The 18,694-nt window shown below is 40.4% G+C and overlaps 1 protein-coding gene across 4 annotated transcripts in view; it reads left to right on the top strand.

The window, feature by feature from the left end:
• pkn1a (protein kinase N1a) overlaps positions 1-18,694 on the top strand; it is a 62,854-nt gene that overhangs the window by 28,256 nt on the left and 15,904 nt on the right. For 2 of the 4 annotated variants that reach the window (XM_075462578.1, XM_075462574.1), the window contains exons 1-8: positions 5,712-5,842; positions 7,157-7,351; positions 8,082-8,187; positions 9,116-9,264; positions 10,502-10,622; positions 13,573-13,718; positions 16,044-16,257; positions 17,837-18,031. In XM_075462578.1, the coding sequence (XP_075318693.1) occupies positions 5,801-5,842; positions 7,157-7,351; positions 8,082-8,187; positions 9,116-9,264; positions 10,502-10,622; positions 13,573-13,718; positions 16,044-16,257; positions 17,837-18,031 (1,168 nt within the window). In that variant the 5' untranslated portion in view covers positions 5,712-5,800. Of the gene's footprint in view, positions 1-5,711; positions 5,843-7,156; positions 7,352-8,081; positions 8,188-9,115; positions 9,265-10,501; positions 10,623-13,572; positions 13,719-16,043; positions 16,258-17,836; positions 18,032-18,694 lie in introns of those variants that run through there. The other 2 variants (XM_075462575.1, XM_075462577.1) reach the window with 1 other exon arrangement.

Here is an 18,694-nt window from a genome sequence, read left to right as displayed (position 1 = left end):
GCCCCCCAATATCCCCTAACAGTGCAATAATACGCGTTCATTCATTCGGCTTGAAGTATCGGTGAAATAAAGACAGATAATGCCTTATTTAGAGGCTGTATTGTCTCTGCCCTGTTCTCTCCCGTTATATGGATATACGCTGATCTCGATCTAAATATCGTCCGAAGGATGCCGACTTTCACCAAACTGTTATCGGTGAGTATTCTAGGCCAGAAATAAGGTCCAGGTTTAAAAAAAAAAAAAAAAAAAAAAAAAAAAAAAAAACGAACTTCCCCTTTAAGCAGAGAGAGCAAGTTACCAACGCTATCTCATTTTTGGGTTTCAAGTGTGTCCTGAACCGGTTTTCTTTTCTTCCTCTTCTGTCTACTTCCTCTTTTTTTTTTTTTTTTTTTTTTTTTAGCTCTGACTTAAAAATCAGATAGAGCGCATCACTTTTTCCTGTCATGTTGGAGGCACCATGTCACAGTTATTTCAGCATTTTCACTTGTTTTCATATTCTACAGCCCACACAAAACTGGATTTTGGAGAGAGCACCCCGCAGCCATGATGGATCCCACCCTCTGCAATACATTTTTTTTTTTTTTTTTTGTCATAACTGTGCTGAGCTCACTCTTAAAGTGACATGTCCTCACGTTTAGCTGGAATGGAGAGGGAGCTTGTGTGTCAAAAGTGAATATGTCCGTTCCTATTTTTGTTAGTCATACAAATCAAATCAAATTTATTCATATAGCACATTTCATGTACAAACAATTCAAAGTGCTTTACATAAAATAAAAAAGCATTGCAGCAGGGAGTGGAAGAAGCATTAAAATACATAAAATAATATAAAGAGAAGCAAATAAAATCATTTAAATTAATTTAAAAACAAGCAACAGTCCAGATAAGTTCAAAGGTATTGTGTAGATTTCATGCATAGACACATGAGAACAGAAATGTCTTTAACCTGGATTTAAAAATGTCTCCATTTGGTGAAAGTTTAATCTCCACTGGCAGTTTGTTCCACTTGTTTGCAGCATAACAGCTAAATGCTGCTTCTCCATGTTTAGTCTGGACACACGTGCACAACCATGGCGCTCTGTGACCTTTGTCTTGGACACTGTTTCTGTGCCAAGTAGTCACTATCACTTAGTGAGAATACTCCAGATATTACTCTCGCATTGCAAAAACACACACACAGACTAAAAGTGCACTTTAACCACGTGCTGTCTTGTCCCTCTTTTGGTCCAGCCCCAGGCTTTTCTACACTGCACTCAGTCTGATCAAATTAATTCTCGCTTGGTGCCGTTTTCTATTGAATTAGCACATCATTGCTTCCCCGGACACAACTGCTGAATGTCCCCCCCCCCCCGAGGCGAGATCTCTAACAAGATGCGTAAGATGAGTCATTCATGCCTTTTTAGCTGTCGCCATCTTTGTAGTGCTACACAGGGTCAGCAGCAGTTGGAAAATGAAGTTTTGTTTTGTTTCGGCTTCTTAAGCTACTGAGCCGAAAGTCCTTAAACAGGTTTTAAACTAAAGTTTGCTATGGCTGATGGGACCCATCTGATGTTTCCTCTCTGTGCTACATGCATCTGTAACTGCCATCACAATGTGCAGACATCAGCTGCTGCTGCTGGCGCGTCTAACACATGTTGGAAGGGAAACGAGACGTGTTCCCACCAACTGGACAGTGATGCATCCTAGAAGCTGTTGTACTGAGCAGAAAATGACTGGCTTCATTGTTTTACGGCTGGATACTGAGGCCTTTATTTCTAAATCGCTTCTGAAAGATGCCTGTGGAAGTTGATAAAGCCATGTTGCAACCATAGCCTGAGGCCACATTTACACATAGCGTTTAGAGAAACGAATATTTCCCCCCCTCCGTTTTCAATAATAACATCGTGCACACAACATCGTTTTCAAAATACTTGTCATTTACATCAACCAGCATAAATACGCCGTCAAGCGCCATAATAACTATGCCAAACCTATTGGCAGCAGTGTAGGGAAAGGAATAAAGCATGCAAGCCAATCAAAATCCTCAGAATCGAGGACTTTCCTCATGTGAAAGAGAACGCGATCAAATATCACAACAAAACTGAAGGCAATAAGAGGGAAATATAGACGGTCAGTGCATACTGGACGCAGGAGCGGCCACGGAAGAGTGGTGCTCCTCTATTTTGAACTGTGCGAGCAGGTGTGGGGTGGCAAATGCAATAAGGCCACAAACGTAAAAATTAGTAGAACTTTAACATCGTCCATGATAATCCTGATCAGTGGCCAAACAAACTGTAAACATAAGGCGCTCGCACGACGTTAAGCATTTTCTGGCGTATAATGTGACGTTTAAAGCTGCAGTCTGCAACTCTTTTTCAAGCATAATGCCTGGAACTGTCCGGGGATTCTGAAAGTAGTACATTAAATACCCCAATACAAAAAAAATGAGTTCTCCAGGTCCCCTATATGTCCCGCTAGGTCCCTCCAAAGCCAGCAGGTTTGTTTACAAAATTGCAGACCGGACCGGTAAAAGGTAACCAATCAGGTTACGAGCTGGGCTCTGCTGCCTGTCAATCACAGATTGTGCACGCGCGATACAAGGTAGGCTCGTCCCCACGCTTATTTATCTAGACTATTGAACTTCATTACGGGCTAGTCTACTTACTGTGTCTTCCATGATCGCAAATGACAGGTGAGTTGATGAATGAGGAGTCGTGTACACGCATCTGGCGTGCACGTAGACGTGCACGAGTTCTCATGTGTTTTGATGGGGCGGGACAGGAAGTTGAATAACTTTTTATTTTTCGGTTAAAAAATAAGCATTTCTTGCATTTTGCGACTACGGAGGTCACCGTTTTCAACTTCAAGCGTTCTGATAGATCATGTAAACTCTTAAAATGCCAAAAAGTAGGACTTTACGTATGACAACAACAAATCCTGCAGACTGCAGCTTTAAGAACCTAAAACGCCGTTTCTCCCAGTTGACACGGCAACACATAACCGGCGTTATCAGAAATCTCCACAGAAATAATCGTTTTATGTGATAAAAACGAGGTTTTGGTGTAAATGAGAGGTCAAACTGCAGGAAAATATCTGCGTCTTCCTGTCGTGTAAACGGGGCCTCAGAGTCAGTCAGGGTTAGGGTATAAAGTACAGCAAAATATGGTTTTGGGGTAGAGGTGATAAAACTGCATATAAGCACAAGGAAAATATAGCTGCAGCTGGAAGACATGATGCACATCCTAGAGACTCCTATAAGATTTTTTTCTTTGTTTTTTTGTTTTTTCTTTGATTCTTACCCTAACTTTTGAAGGAAATGGATGAAAGTTGCATAATATGGGCGGAAAACATTCCAGCCTGACAACACTGGGAGTTTGCCAACGGAATGTTAGAAGATTAGTGGTTGCATCTTATAATTAAATACTTTTATTTTTAAGGATCAGACACTTGTACTCAATCATACAGCTGCAAAGAACACGCAAGCAGCCATCACACGTTCAGCCCCGACACGGTCGTTACATTTTGAGGTGGCGCACATCAACTAAATGGGTCCTCCGCACATGTAAATCCAGCTGTGTTGGTTGTGATTGGCACTGCTCAAAGCTGTGGGTATGAATAGAGTATGAAGTTAAAGAAAGAAAGAAGAAGAATCTTCCAGTTTAGTTACACAATCAGTTCCCCATCTGACAGATAAGTATTTGCCAGATATGGTCAGCAGAGACGCAACAATCCACAGTCTGCTGAAACTCTGCAGCCTCTTCAGAACAACTGCAGTTCCTCCTTTAGTGACTAAAGCTGGACATGCATGCAGACATTTCTCACAGTAGCTGCTGTAGATCACATTTAGAAACGCTTCAGAGGAGAGGTGACTGAATATTCACTGTATCTCTGTATCATTGTAAGCTTTCTCCTCTTTATCAGTGAGTTTGCATGAAGAGCGCTCACAGCCTCCAGTTAGAATAAAAATATCTCATCTCTGCAAAGAGCTTCCTCAGAAGCACTGCTGAAAACTGGTGATTCCTTTTAGACGGTTTAACATTCAGGACTTTGTGTATCATAATGCTCTGGACTGCATGTAGAGGGGCGTTCCTGATATTCTTCCCTTTTTCATGAATGTAAAGTGGAATTTATTACAATGCAGAGCAGTGCAACTCCGCCTTTGGATTTGCTCCATCATAAATATATGATTTGAATTTACACATTTCTTAAAGTAGCTCCAAAAAGTAAGCATTGCAAGTTTTCTAAAGTGGCCGTTTAAACACGTTTATGTCATATAATTGGTTTAGCAGATGAGTTTATGCAAATTTACTCTTCCTTTCAACTCCTCGTTTGCGCTAGCATCTGAATTACCTTTTTTTTTTTTTTTTTTTTTCATGTCCCTGCCCATATTTTCCAGAAAATACCGTGCACGTTTTTTTTTATGGGCACTTATTATACTGGCCTAAAACAATCTTTGCCTATTTACGCCTCCACTTCTTGGCATTTAAACCAAAGAGTGAGTCATTTTTAGGTACAACAGACACAATAGACATACTTTAGTGATGAGACTAAATAATGACTCATATTTTCTTGTCTAGTGTAACTCTAGGGTCCACTTATCCAGAATTCACAGAGCCACTGTTTGGCTTGGTCTTTCTTTTCAGATCAGGAAGTAATCTTATCAGGATGTACAAAGATTTACGATGTGAGAGGGTTGAGTCAGTTTTATTTGGGGGGGTGGACAAATCAGAAAATTAGCAATGTAATTGATCCAATTACTCCAATTCCTCTGTTTTGATAAGATGACGCATCTATTTCCATTCCATTTCCTTTCCAAAAGTTTAAAGTCAGCTTACTGTAAAATAACGTCTTGTTTTTATTGCTCTAACTTTTCTATGCACTGTTTTTTTGCCTTTTTTTAAGAACTGTGTAACAAGTAGCGAGATCTGGTAGTAAAAAGTAAGCCCCCTTGTGTTCTCTTGTATATGTTGTGAGAAGGGTTCTCATTTGTGGCTAGTTTAGAGCTGTGATCATTGTTGTATATTTTATAAGCAACCACTTAGCAATGAAATGAGGCAAACGTGATGAAATAACTTGGAATTTCAGGTTGCAGAAATCCACAAAACAGGCATAGATCGTCCTGACAGTGATCATTTTCCAGTTTGAAAGATGTCAGAGGCCACCATTAGGCCGCTAACTGCACCCAGCAGATTTTTATCATGCTTTCTATACGAGAAGGGGAATACACAAGTGTGGTTTGTAGATGAGAGGAAATGAGTGGTCAGGCGAGTAACAGAAATGCATCCCAAACTTAATCACTGGCTTTGATCCAATACTTAGAAATCTCATCCTTCCCTAGTTTCCGCCCTTAAGATTATATCACCATCCCAACGTGAGTGCAAAGGAAAAACTGTCACAAATTAACTTCTTAGCAGAGCTGATAATTTGGTGGACAAAAGCGACTCTGGAAGCCTTAGCATCGTACAGGCTTTATGTCAGCGTTTCAGGAATGGTTCACAAAACCTGCGAGAAGCAGAAAGTGCTCTTTTTGGACAGAACAGTCTCTGTCCTTCTATCCTCTGTATCTCACTCGTCACTGACAGCAGCAAAATCGCAAAGGAAACAGGAAAGGCCTGAGCGGCTTGGTGTTGGGACGGATATCCTCTTTAGGAGGCGTTCCCCCCCCCTCTCTCTCACTTAACTCTCCCTCTCTTTATCTGTTTTTATCGGGTTTTTTTCCCCGCCAGCACATTTTCTCTTGGTGTGGCATTGACGGTTTGCCTGAGTTCAGAGGCGAACCAGTGTTTTCTGTCGCTTTTTGGGGCTCATCGGATCCGAGTCGGCTATGTGTTGGCATGGGGACGAGGAGGATGAGGACAGCTCGGAGGTGAAGTGTTGTTGGCTTGTTTATTTGATTTGTGTGTTCCTGTAATAGAGGCGGAGCGACGGTGATTTCCAGTGACTTTACTTTGAGGGTCTCATTTTGTTTTTCTAGTGGTGAGCAGACACAGGATTGTTGTAATGGGCTGGGAAAAGTTGTGGAGGGAGCGCTAGCTCTAGTGTGCGCTAATGTTTTTCATGTATATCAAGACGGTTGTCGAGTAGTGCGGCCAGACCACAAGAGACCCTGATTGAGGACAATGGACAGCCAACTTCATGGGCCAGACTCAATTTGACGTTTACAGGGTGCTTGCACAAGTCTTGAAAGTCTTTATACGTATGGAATTTTGAAGCACTGTTTTCCAGACCTTGAAAAGTCTTGGATTTTGTGTGAAAGTCTTAATAAAGTATGGAAAATAAATGTATGGTAGAATGTTACAGTATGCTCAAAGGCATTGTGAAATGAGAAATAGGAAGGTAGGCTATAAAACTATCATTTTACTAACTGGTCACGTACTGTATTAGCCTAATGGGATGAGATGTGAGTGCAGAGACTTTTTTTTTTTTTTTCATAGATAGTTTTTGTGACACTTGTTTGATGTGAAATTCATGTACTTGTGATTTTCATGTTTTGAAACGTTTTCATCAGTAAAAGCATAATTTACTGTGAATAATGCATTTGTTCATTGAATACTAGCCTATAAAAATGAACATTTCTAATAAACACAGTTGGTACAATCTCAACCAATGAAGTAGGCAGCAGGCACACAAGTTACAAGTACATAAAGTTAAGGTGTTGTGGGAAAAAAAGTATCAGTTTTAAAAAAATCTGGAAAAAGTCTGGAATTTGAATTTGGAAAAAGAGCAAGCACCCTGCGTTTAGCCTACTTGACAGATGGCCTGACCTGAAAACTGCCTTTTCAAATTCTGTTCTTGAATTTAAGCAATTTTAAAACTCTAACCAGCAAGCAAACTGGATGGTACTGATTAGTTTGAAACATTCTGAACAGCAGCTGAACATTTTCATTTCTCGCTGCTCCTCCAGCAGCTTTTTTTCTCTTCTGCTTCTTTCTCTAACTTTCCTAGTTCTGCCTGACTTTGGCCTTTTTCCTCTACAACCCCCATCACTATCATCTCTCCTTCTTTCCTCCCTTTACAGCCTTATCTTGCTCACCATCTTTTTCCTCATCTGTCATCCTCTATCTCAACATCTCACATTACCAGTCTGAAGGGGAGGAACACGATGAAAAGTTAGGGTTGACCTTTCCCCCCCACCCTAAACTCCCTTTCTGTTGTTTGTTTTTAACTCCTGTCTCTTCAGAGTGACCCAGACGGGCTGTCGGTTCTGGAGCAGCTTGGTCTGGACCAGAACTCTGACTTTTCGGACTCGAGCGTTCAACAGCTTCTGGATGAGCAGCGTGAAAGGATCCGCAGAGAGATTCGCAAGGAGCTGAAGATCAAGGAGGGTGCTGAGAACCTGCGCAGGGCAACAACCGACAAGAGGAACGCACAGCAGGTGAATACAGAACCGGATCCCTCATCCACAATGACTAAAGTCTATGAAAGGAATTTGGACACATCAGCCCAACTTATTTTAGTGGAATAGAATTTTTCAGCACATATGGAAATAGAAAAGTTAACACAAGGCAGGAATCAAAGGATGAGTTGATGGAAATGATTGCATACCGCTGAAAAATGATAGATTTTCAGCCTTTGTAGATATAAGAAACCTTGTTAATAAATCCATCATCAGACACGCATGTGGATACTAGAACTAGATGTTTGTTTGTTTTTTTGCTGGTAAGTATCCTTGGTATCCTGTTGGTCTTTATAGAAACTTAGGACCTACTGTATGTCCACATTGAGAGTTGTCCTGCCTCCAGCTCCACTACTACATAGACTCTTATACATCACCACTATTATGTGGGGCAGCAGAAGTCCGGCAGACATGTAAAACCTAACAACTGGACACCGGCGGGCAATTCAGACTTTACGAGTTACTAGAAATGAAAAGCAAGACAGCAGCTGCAGGATTAACTTGATGAAAAAGACTTATTGATTTATTGTTGAAGACAAATCCCTGCTTTCTTGCTTCTTATCCTGTTCTTGTTTATGTCCTCGCATTGCCCAAAGTATCATTTCCTGCTTGGCTTGTGTGATGGTTTAACACAGGAAGCAATGCAGAATTATTTACAACATCTTCTCCCTAACTAGAGATAAAATAGATGCTTTGTTTCTGCTCTCAGGTGGACAGTCAGCTGCGGTCCTCGAACCGCAAACTGGAGAATCTGCACGCTCAGCTGCAGGAACTGGATGCTCACATTATGGTGAAGGGAGGCGAGGAGAATAAAGGTATGGGGTGCGACTGTGTTTGTTTGGCCACTAACCTTTGACCATTCAAGTAAAACGCAGGCAATTTAAACAATGTAGGAATCTGTGTTGTGTATACACATAACAGACAACCTGGCAAAGATCCAGTTTAAATTAGCATCTTTAGACTCTTTGTTATTGGAGGCCTGTCACAAAAGCACATCATTTATTCCCATGTGTTTAGCTGCAAAGTGATTTCTGAATAACTGTTACCAGAAAACTTTTCAGCCTGGTGTGTAGTATATCTTTAAAAAAAAGAGAGAAACCTGGATAAATGTAGGACAAAAGAGGAAGTGGCAGGCCTAAAAAGCTACTTACAACAGATGCCACAAGATTTTGGGGTTATTCATCTACTGTTCACTGAAGCCTCATCAGAGATGGTTTCCAAGGAAGTGTGGCTATCAAGAATATCAAGAAGCTATTCCTAAAGAAGGGAAACGGGAGAAAAGGCCAAATCGCACAAGAACTGGACTAAAAATCGTTGTCAACGGTCTTATGGTGTGATGAGTCCTTCCCAGACCTCAACATTTTTGAAGCATTGTGGGATTATCTTGACTGAAGGGAAGGATCCCTCGGGAAGCCTGAAGAACTATTCCTGACGACTGATTAAAGTTGTTCTTGTCTGTCAGTTTACTTTTTATTTGTGTTAATTATTAATGAATTTACAGCACCACGTACTAGCCTCCAAGAAATGCCTCAAATCTAGAAATTTTGTTGCCAGCAAACTCGACGCACCAGATCTGTTGTCATGTTGCACCTTTGGTTAAACATCAGATGCGGCTGTTAAAAGTACGCTAGTTTTTTTATAAGAAGCTGCATGAATATCCATGAAGAGTATTTACACTTTAACCATGTGAACCCTCATCTTGCTCCTTGTCGTAGCATCTTCAACTTTCCCTCGTTTCCACAGATGAGTGCCCCCAGTCTCCCGGTGCAGACGGTCGCACGTCGGCCCACAAAGAGCGCATCGCGGCCCTGGAGCGGCAGCTCAACATCGAGCTCAAAGTCAAACAGGGAGCTGAGAATATGATCCCCATATATGCCAATGGAGCCACCAAGGTAGAGGACATATACTACTATATATATATATATATATATATATATATATATATATATATTTATATCTCATTCTACCCTTATCTCATTAACGCTTCACTAAGAGGAAAACTTAGTTATATTCAAATGGTTTATTAAGACCTATTATCACTGTATAAACCTTAATATTTCCTCTCAGATGAAAGTTTTTTACCCAAGTCCCCTTTAATTTATGGACCATTGAACGGCTTCTTAAATGCTTCCTCTTAGAGGAAAGCTTATCCATGTTTCTGATCTTATTAATGCTTCACTAGGAGGCAAACTTAGTCATATTCATACATTGAAGATCTGTTATCATTCATTATACCAACCGTTCTGTTATTAGCTATATTTTTAAATGCTTCCTCTTAGAGGAAAGTTTATCCATGTTTGTTAGCTTTTGTTAGTTTACTCAAATTACCTGTTATAGTTATAACAATCTTACTATTAGCTAAATTTAATTTTGCTCTATTATAGTTATACCAATCTTACTATTAGCTAAATTTAATTTTGCTCTATTATAGTTATACCAATCTTACTGTTAGCTAAAATTAATGTTTTTATTTACCTATATTTCTGTGTTGTATTGTTTTTATGTCTTATGTAAAGCACATTGAGTTGCCTTTGGTATGAAATGCACTATATAAATAAAGATTGATTGATTGAGATAGATATATATATATATATAACACTAAAGCTGAGCTTAACAGAATAGAAAAGGTAGATTCCACTGACCATGGGAACACATTTAGTAGGACAAACACACATTGTACCCCTCCCCCAAATACAGATATACTCCATGCATTGGTGATCCGTAACCTTGCAGCCTGCTGTCTCTGATTGTAATCTCTAAATGTTGATAACCTGATTCTTAAAATCCCCTTTCACCAGTGTGTACCTCCCTAAGTAATTACTGGGACCCCTCCCCCTCCTTCTTTTTGTACTGCAGCATTCGTTTTTCTTTTTGACCTTGCTCTCATACCTCCACTGTCCTCACTACTACACAATTTATAGACAAGAAAAAAAGGAAGCAAGTTTCGCATTTCATTTCGCATCACAGCTTCTGTTTTTCTTAGTGATTTGTTTATTTTCATATTTTGGTCACAGCCTAAAACTAACAGACCCAATCCCTGTCATTCACATAACTCCTCCTTTCAGTTCTATATCTTCTTGCTTCCCGCTGTGTGATTTTTGCTTGTTGTCCCGTTCCTGTTTTACACAGGATAAGAAAATGCTGCAGACGGCTCAGCAGATGCTGCAGGACAGCAAGACCAAAATCGACATCATCCGTATGCAAATACGCAAGGCTGTTCAGGCCACTGAGCACAATGACGACACACAGGGTGAGTCTGAACAGCTGACCACACTGACTCACTCTTCTCCTTATTAGGTCCTGTTGGATGTCAAAGTTTAGTAACGTCTGAATGTTCTACACAGATTTTTGAAGTCGCATAAAGTAAACTTGCATCCTTATATAATGCACATAAAGCCAGAAAATGAGTGTGAAGTTATCATGCATGGAAACGATTAGTTCTTTTTAAAACATTTGAGTTCACCACTCTCCGGCAGCACAGCTAAGCTGTCAGTTTCAGTCTGTGTGGTCAGACAGTCGTCAGCTGGCAGAGAAAGGATGCTTTTTTTTAAAAAAACCTCCGTCTTCTCATTGGATGTGCGCTCTGCTCTGCATGTCTGCGTGCCCTGAACGGCAGATCTACTCTGCAGACACATAACGCAAACAGATCAATGAAGAGCTGGCTCAGTGTTTTCACATCACTCTGGGATGTGGAGAATGATGTGAATAAGATGGGTCAGTCAGACACGCAGCGGACCTTCTGTGTGTATGTGTGTGTGTGTGAAATGTACCACCTGGCACATTAGAGAACAGTCCAATTTCTTCACAGGTACACAACAAAGGCATACCCTCAGCAAAACGTGGGCAGATGAAAAGTCTCTTTGACACAAACACACACATAGTTTGATTGTGCTGTGATGACAAAGCAACAAACAGATGTCTTTATACACGTGCTGCCATTGAACATGAGATGCAATCCACACACACTCGAGCACTTTTGGTTCATGCCTGCTAAGGGTAAAAACACTGTACACTTTTTTCTCTGGCACTTACTCATGTCATGTGCATGATCAGCGCCGAACAGGTTAATGGGTCGCTTCAAGGCAGGGAGTCGTACACAGCATTAAAGGGACAGTTCGCCTCTTTTGACATGAAGCTGTATGACATCCCATATTAGCAACATCATTTCTGAACATCTTCTTACCCCCTGCTGCGTCCTGTGAGCAGAGTTCCAGCCTCGTTTTGGTGTTGATGAAGGTAGTCCGGCTAGTTGGCTGGGGTTTAAAAAATAAAGCGTTTTGCTTCTCAAAACAATATGCGTTCAACAGAGTAATACATTTGCATCACAAAATGGTTCTCCAGGAAAAAGTCAGACCTCACAATCGCTTGGCCCTATTTTCTCTCCCTTCGTATCACTGCCTGCTGCCGCCTGCCGACAGCCGCGCCTCTTACGGTGTTTGCTGCTCGGTCTGCACTTCGGTCTGCACGTCCTACACAGCGACAGAGAGAGTGTGTTTTTAAGGCAAAGAAGATAACTGCCATTTGAAGGGATTACTTAAAGGCCTTTTAAGGGCATGTTTTATCCATCTGTGGAAAAACCTACAGGGTTTTTGATGGTGTGTGGAGTTCTTTCCAATTCTGTTTATGATAAATATTAAATCATAAATATTAAAGACCAGACTAGGTGGTGGAGCAGCAGCAGAGCTATTGTCCTCTTTGTCCCAGGCTTTCTTTCTTGTCTAGACTCTGATCCATACATTAACCTTAGATCATTGCCTGATAGCCTAATGAAAGCAGGCTTCGGAGGCCCTTCTTCTTTTGTTTGTGTTCCAAAACTTTAATTTCAGTGACATAACTTCAAGCAATCTTCACACGGGAATCACAAAATCTTCGTTGTTTATCTCATATGCAGAAATTCTTCATTTGACCTGCAAACAGGCTCTGATGTGTATATAGTCAGTCTTTCTCTTCGGCTGCATATAGAGCTTATGTTTGTGTCCTTCTTGAAAATTCTCTGAACGAAGGACTCCGTCTCTGGTTGGAATCAAAAGTTTGTACACATCAGAGCAGTCCTTTTGGTGGGTGACTTCAGTGATGAAGCATCAAAGAAGTGTAGCTGCTCCTTACTTGACTACGGGGAGCAGGCCTCCATCCCTCTTCTTTAAACCACACACACACACACACAGTGCTAGGATTGTGTGTTTTGTATACACACACACAGACGGTCTCCATGCACCCCACCCAGTGGAAGGGTCATCTAGCAGGGTCTGGGCTCCAGGCAGCTCACCTTATTAGGAGATAAAAGCATCCACATCCTTCTCTCCTCATGCCTCAGGCAGTGTTTTGAAAAGCCGATGAGTCCGTAAAGTCATCCTCTATCACTCCTGTATTTTCTTCTGTTCTTCGTCCTCTTCTCTGGATTATGAAAGTCAAAAAGCACGTCTCTGAAGGCTGTTTATAATACCGGTCTCGTTGCTTATCTTACACCTCCTCCCCGCTCTTCCCATATTGGTGTTCTCAATTGTATTTGTTGCCCACTATGCCATTACGTGAACCACTTAGCAGTAAATGTGCTTGAGAGATGTGACTGAATCTGTCTGTGTGTATTTTTCAAATGAAAAAGCCTTACTTGTGAGCATTTAGTCTCATTTTCAGAATCACTCTGGCTACATTTCTGGGGGGGAAATAAGCATTTGTGTGGGGTAGCCACTTCAAAGCAGTGCTTCCAAGAAATCTGTCGACTGTGGGGGAACAATTTGAAATATAAAACTGTATATAATGATTTTAAAAGGGGAAATAACATAAAAAGCTGTAAGTTAACAATCAAGCACTTTTAAACGGACACGAGAGTCTTTTAAAAAATAATAATAATAATACTGTAGATTTGTATAAAGCGAATGTTTATTCACTATTTTTATTTTATTTTATATTTATTCTATTCTATTTGCTTGTTTTTACTTTAATTGTTTTCATATCTTTTAGTGTATGCTGCTGCAACAAAACAATTTCCCAAATTTGGATGAATAAAGTATTTATCTATCTATCTATGTTTGCTTGTAAAGATCTTGGTCTGAAAATATATTAAGGCATTCATCTAACTAATTATTCTATTAACCCTCGCCAAAACAAGAGAGTCCCATTGGAAAAATAGATCAACATCTCGAGTGGCAGTGTAACCTTACTCACAGAAATGCTCTTTATCTGCCCCCCCCCCCCCACAGGCAACCAAGATCTTTGTGGGGTGGAGCTGCGTATTGAGGAGCTGAGACATCACTACAGGGTGGAACACGCTGTTGCAGAGGGGGCCAAGAATGTCCTCAGGCTCCTGGGCACCAACAAGGTTCAGGACAAAAAAGCTCTTTCTGAGGTTAGACCAGATGCACCAGCAACAAAGATTTTCCTTTCACAAACTCACTGATTCTCTATTCATCTTTTGCATTTTGCAGCTACTCTGAAATATTCAACTCTCATTTTCACAACATTATGACATCATCCTTAACACTCGGTCTACCAGAATTCTGCTACTAGAACTACTAGAATGACCATAGCAGTCATTTTGACTGCTATTTGTATATAATTTGGATTATCTTGAATGTAGTGACTATTTGTCTATGAAAATAATAATAAAAGAAAAGAAAAAACTTTAAAGGTAGGGTAGGAGATCCTGGATTTTGAGTCCAGCGAAGCTGCATTTTGAAAATACACAGGTAAAAAGTCCCAACCCTTTTCTTCACTTTCCCCCCGAAGCCACGCCTCTAGAGTACATGCACGCGGACGAGCACGAAGGTGCACGAGCGCTGTTCTGACAGCAAGCATCGATCGTTGCCGTATTTAGTATTTAGTATATGCTAACTATACGTTTAATAATGCTAGGTGCTAGCCAAGCTGGCTCTAGTTTAGCTTCCTGCCAAGCTTCTGGACGCGTAATTCGTTCACGGAGCAGGGTACGCGCACAGGGGGGGGGGGGAGGAGCAGATTGCAGTTTGATAGACGCATCAGAATCCAATCATCGTTAAAGGTCCGTTCAGTATGATTGGATAGTGTTTTTCCTAGATTGTACGTTCTAGAGGCCACTAAAACTTTTCATATTTGTCACAACTTTTAATTAATTGGTTGCAATGGGGGTGTGAAGAGTATTTCAAGCAATATGTAAAAAAATACTCCAGAAAAAGAACCCCCACCCCACCTTTAAGGTTATCAAACTAAAATTAAACTCAAATAGTTACTTGACGCACTGTGGGTTTCTGGTTTACGCAACGAGAAGGTCCAAAAACGTCAAAATGTAGTTCATCGTGGGTTTTATTCCGACTTTGCAGGCAAAACAGAACATGACGAGCTTTATGAGATCCCTTCTTGCCTCTCCTGCTCACCCACCTTGACGAACTGACAACTGAAACTGCTAACTGGTTAAAACAAAAAAACATGTGACCACCCAAGTGTGCCCAGAGCTCCCTAAAAACCGAGTATTTATGTGAAACGTCCACTTCCCAAACAAAAAATGTATTAAATTAATTACAAACCAATTTATCCTAAACAACTCAAATTAAACAAAAATGCTAATTATCAACCAAAAACTAAGCAAATAATATCAAATAAATCTAAATTCTATGGCTTAACTAGAAATAAATAAATAGCTCCTACAATTGGATCTAAGAATAAATTGGTGGAATAGGTAAAAAACATGAAAACTATAATGATTGAGTGTTAAATTTATTTAACATAACTTCTCTACACATGCAAACTCGAACTGCAACCATTTTCTCTGTGAAATAAAAACAAATGCATCCTGCTTTCAAAATAGGTTGGTGTCATCATTAGACCGTAACAATGAAAATGATTAACTATTATGAACATTCCTAAATGCTGTGATGGCTGCCAGCAGAAGATACTCTGCTGTTATGATGCTTGTTTTGCTTATGGCTCACAGGTAACCTGTACCTTTTCATTGTCCTCCTGTAGGCCTCATACCTTGAAAATTAGCAGATGGGATGTCAGCAAGTGTGGAATTTGATGTTTCCATCGTCTTTTTTTGCTAGGGGGTGTCTCTGAAATGATTTCTGAATCACTCTGAGCTAGATGAAGCTTCTTCCAGACACCAAATGACATCTCTCTCTGAACCTGCTCCTTCGTCGGATTCTTCCTCATCAAGGCTCTGAAGCTTGGCTAAAGCCTCCATAACTGTCATTATCTTTCTTTATCATTATCTTTCTGAAGCTATAAACTAGGTTTTAGACTCACAAAGCATAAAAAACAAAGAGACAAAAGAGCGGGAAAATGCAGCAAATAGTAAAATATGACACCCCATGTAAAAAAGCATGCAGTCAATTTGACTGCTATGGTCATTCGAGGTAGTAATACTCAGAATTTTTTTGTGGTTTGAAATTTTAATGATAAAACAATGTTAGAATAAAATATAAACATATTTAGGAAAAGTCAGGGTCCTATTGGTACATAGTTTTCTTTTTTTAAACAGAGTTATGACGTTGCAAATTTTGAAAGCAGTCAAAATGACTGCCTTGGTAGTTCGAGTGTTAATATGATGAGATCAGTTATACATTTACATTTAAAAAATAAAATAAAAAGCCAACATCGGAGCTAAATGCGACTAAAAGAGGATTTGTGTGATTGCGTTGTGTGAATAATTGCTCATGTCCCTCTAACAGTATGAAGCCTCTGTGTTAACGCTCTGCAGGCACAGTCTGGTCTCAGCGAGGCGTCTCAGCGGTTGGATCTGCTGAGGGACTCGCTGGACCAGCGTTTGGCTGAGCTACCAGAGGACCACCCCAAGTCCAGCATCATCAAGGAGGAGCTGGCGTTGGCCTCCTCACCAGCCTTCAGCTCTCGTCACGGTGCCCCCTACCTTCAAAACCAGTACAGCACCCTCAACAAACCCTCACCTCTAACAGGTACGCAACGCGAAAAAAAAAGCTATGGAGGGCAAAGTTGAGTTAACTACGCAAAGCTGTTCACAGGGCTCTCAAGTCTCACGCAATGAGCGTGAAACACACGCATTTCAACAAGTTCACACGCTCACACGCCACACATGCCATTTCTCACGCTGAGAAATGATCAACTTCGTCAACTGTGCGCTCGTACAGCTCAGAACTATAGCTCTGGTACAGCTGTCTTGATTTAGCAACCCATCGGCAAATCACAAAATAGAATTTCTCAGCCAATGAGAAACCAGAATTTCTTGTTGCCGGGTGAGGTCTGAAATAGCTTTCAGCTGCAAGCACGCGTTCATGAATGCACAGCGGACATAACCTTTATGCTCTGAATGCGTGCAGAAGTTGTAAACGAGCTGGAGGTGGAAGAGAACCGTCAGGATCATCAGCAGGTCATATCTTCATTTATATGAATCTTTTATTAGTTACTATAGTTTTCTTACTCCTTGTAAAAGACCAATACCTGCCGATTGAAGTGTTCGTTGGAGTAGTAGGCCTAAATATTCAGCACACACCCTTTGACATGAGCAACTTAATGAAAACTGAAAAATATGTAGGAGTGTAGTTAGGCTTCCGCCACAAACACTTACAACAACACTCATAAAAAAAATTTTGTTTGTTAAGACTTTGCATACCTAAAACAATTTATTTTAGAATATAGAAGAATTTAGTGTAAAAGTGAAGATTTGTGATTTTGGTATAAATAAAAACATTTATTTGTTCTTTAAGTAGCTAGTTTATGGCGATGGGGTACTGCAAGGGACCCCCTGCCCCGTCTGAATCTCACTCCAAGCAAACTTGAAAACTTGAGAGCCCTGTGTTCATGAAGGCGGTGATGCACACCACCGGAAACAAAGTGGGCAGCAGACACCTTTAGAGCTCCCTGGAAGCTTACTGCCAAAGATGAACCTTCCAGATGAATAAAGATTGAATGTGAATCTGGAAGCACGGCATTCTGTTGTTTTAGATGAGCACAGAAGCGAACAGCAAAACTTTTTAGACCCGCTTTTGATCCAAGTGTCACTGTAAAGAAATTGGTCTGTAAGGAGCCGTCTTACTAATGAAAATGACATGATATGGTTTTCCCTCCAACAGCATTTCAAAATGAAATGATCCATTTGCTGTCGGAGGGAAATGGATCATTTCACTTTGGCCTTGCTTCGGGAACATTCTGTTTCTTGGCAGTGTGGTTTACAAATGTTGAAACGTTTAAAAAGTTTGTGCAATGACAAAAAAAAATTGCAATTGTATACTTGCACAGAGTTCAATTTAACATATTTTTATTTCAAAGCTTGTTTACATTTAATTTTGTAATGGCTGATCACTGATTTTTCAAGCTAAAAGCTTGTCTTACCGCTCTTACTGTGTATTTGTGAAATCATTAGGTTTTAGGCAAGTGCAAACTGTTGAGCAATGCACAGTACATGCTCGTCTTAAACTCCAAAGAATATGTATTTCTTTTTTCTTTTCTTTTCTTTTGAATTGACACAAATTAGGACTGCTGTGTAACTGTTCCTGCACTCTTTTCCTCTGACTTCAGGCACCTTGCAGGTGCAGGTGCTGGGCTGTGATGGGTTGTTGGAGGTCGTCCCAGGTCGCAATAAAGGGACAGCCGTGATGCTGCCCAGCTACAGCCCCGGAGACACCAGGTCCTTCATGAGGAGCAGTAAGGGATTGTACGGACGCAGCGGCTCTGTCAGCGGGAAGACGCCAAACAAGACAGACGAACTCTCCTGTAAGCTGTTATGAGTTTGTGTGCGAGGCATGGTTTCACAACATTTTATGTAGAAACCTCATAAGATACTGCAAGGTCTTGAAGGAAATGATTGACATATAATAACAGGGTGCTTGCGCAAGTCTTGAAAGTCTTAATAAGTATGGAATTTTGAAGCACTGTTTTCCAGACCTTGAAAAGTCTTGAATTTTGTGTGAAAGTCTTAATAAAGTATGGAAAATAAATGCATGGTAGAATTTTACAGTATGCTCAAAGGCATTGTGAAATGAGAAATAGGAAGGTAGGCTATAAAACTATAACTGCTCACGTACTGTATTAGCCTAATGGGATGAGATCCAATCAACGCATGCTTAGCCTAGTCTGGCACATTTTCGTAACGTCACTGCTGAGGTCTGTTGACATGTACTTGTGATTTTCATGTTTTGAAACGTTCTCATCAGTAAAAGCATAATTTACTGTGAATAATGCATTTGTTCATTGAATGCTAGCCTATAAAAATGAACATTTCTAATAAACACAGTTGATACAATCTCAACCAATGAAGTAGGCACACAAGTTACAAGTACATAAAGTTAAGGTGTTGGGGGAAAAAAAGTATCAGTTTTAAAAAGTCTGGAATTTTAATTTGGAAAAAGAGCAAGCACCCTGGATAATGTTTTTGAT

Source organism: Odontesthes bonariensis, chromosome 4 (genome assembly GCF_027942865.1).
Source record: "Odontesthes bonariensis isolate fOdoBon6 chromosome 4, fOdoBon6.hap1, whole genome shotgun sequence".
Taxonomy (NCBI): Eukaryota; Metazoa; Chordata; class Actinopteri; order Atheriniformes; family Atherinopsidae; genus Odontesthes; species Odontesthes bonariensis.
This window is presented reverse-complemented; position numbering and strand designations above follow the sequence as displayed.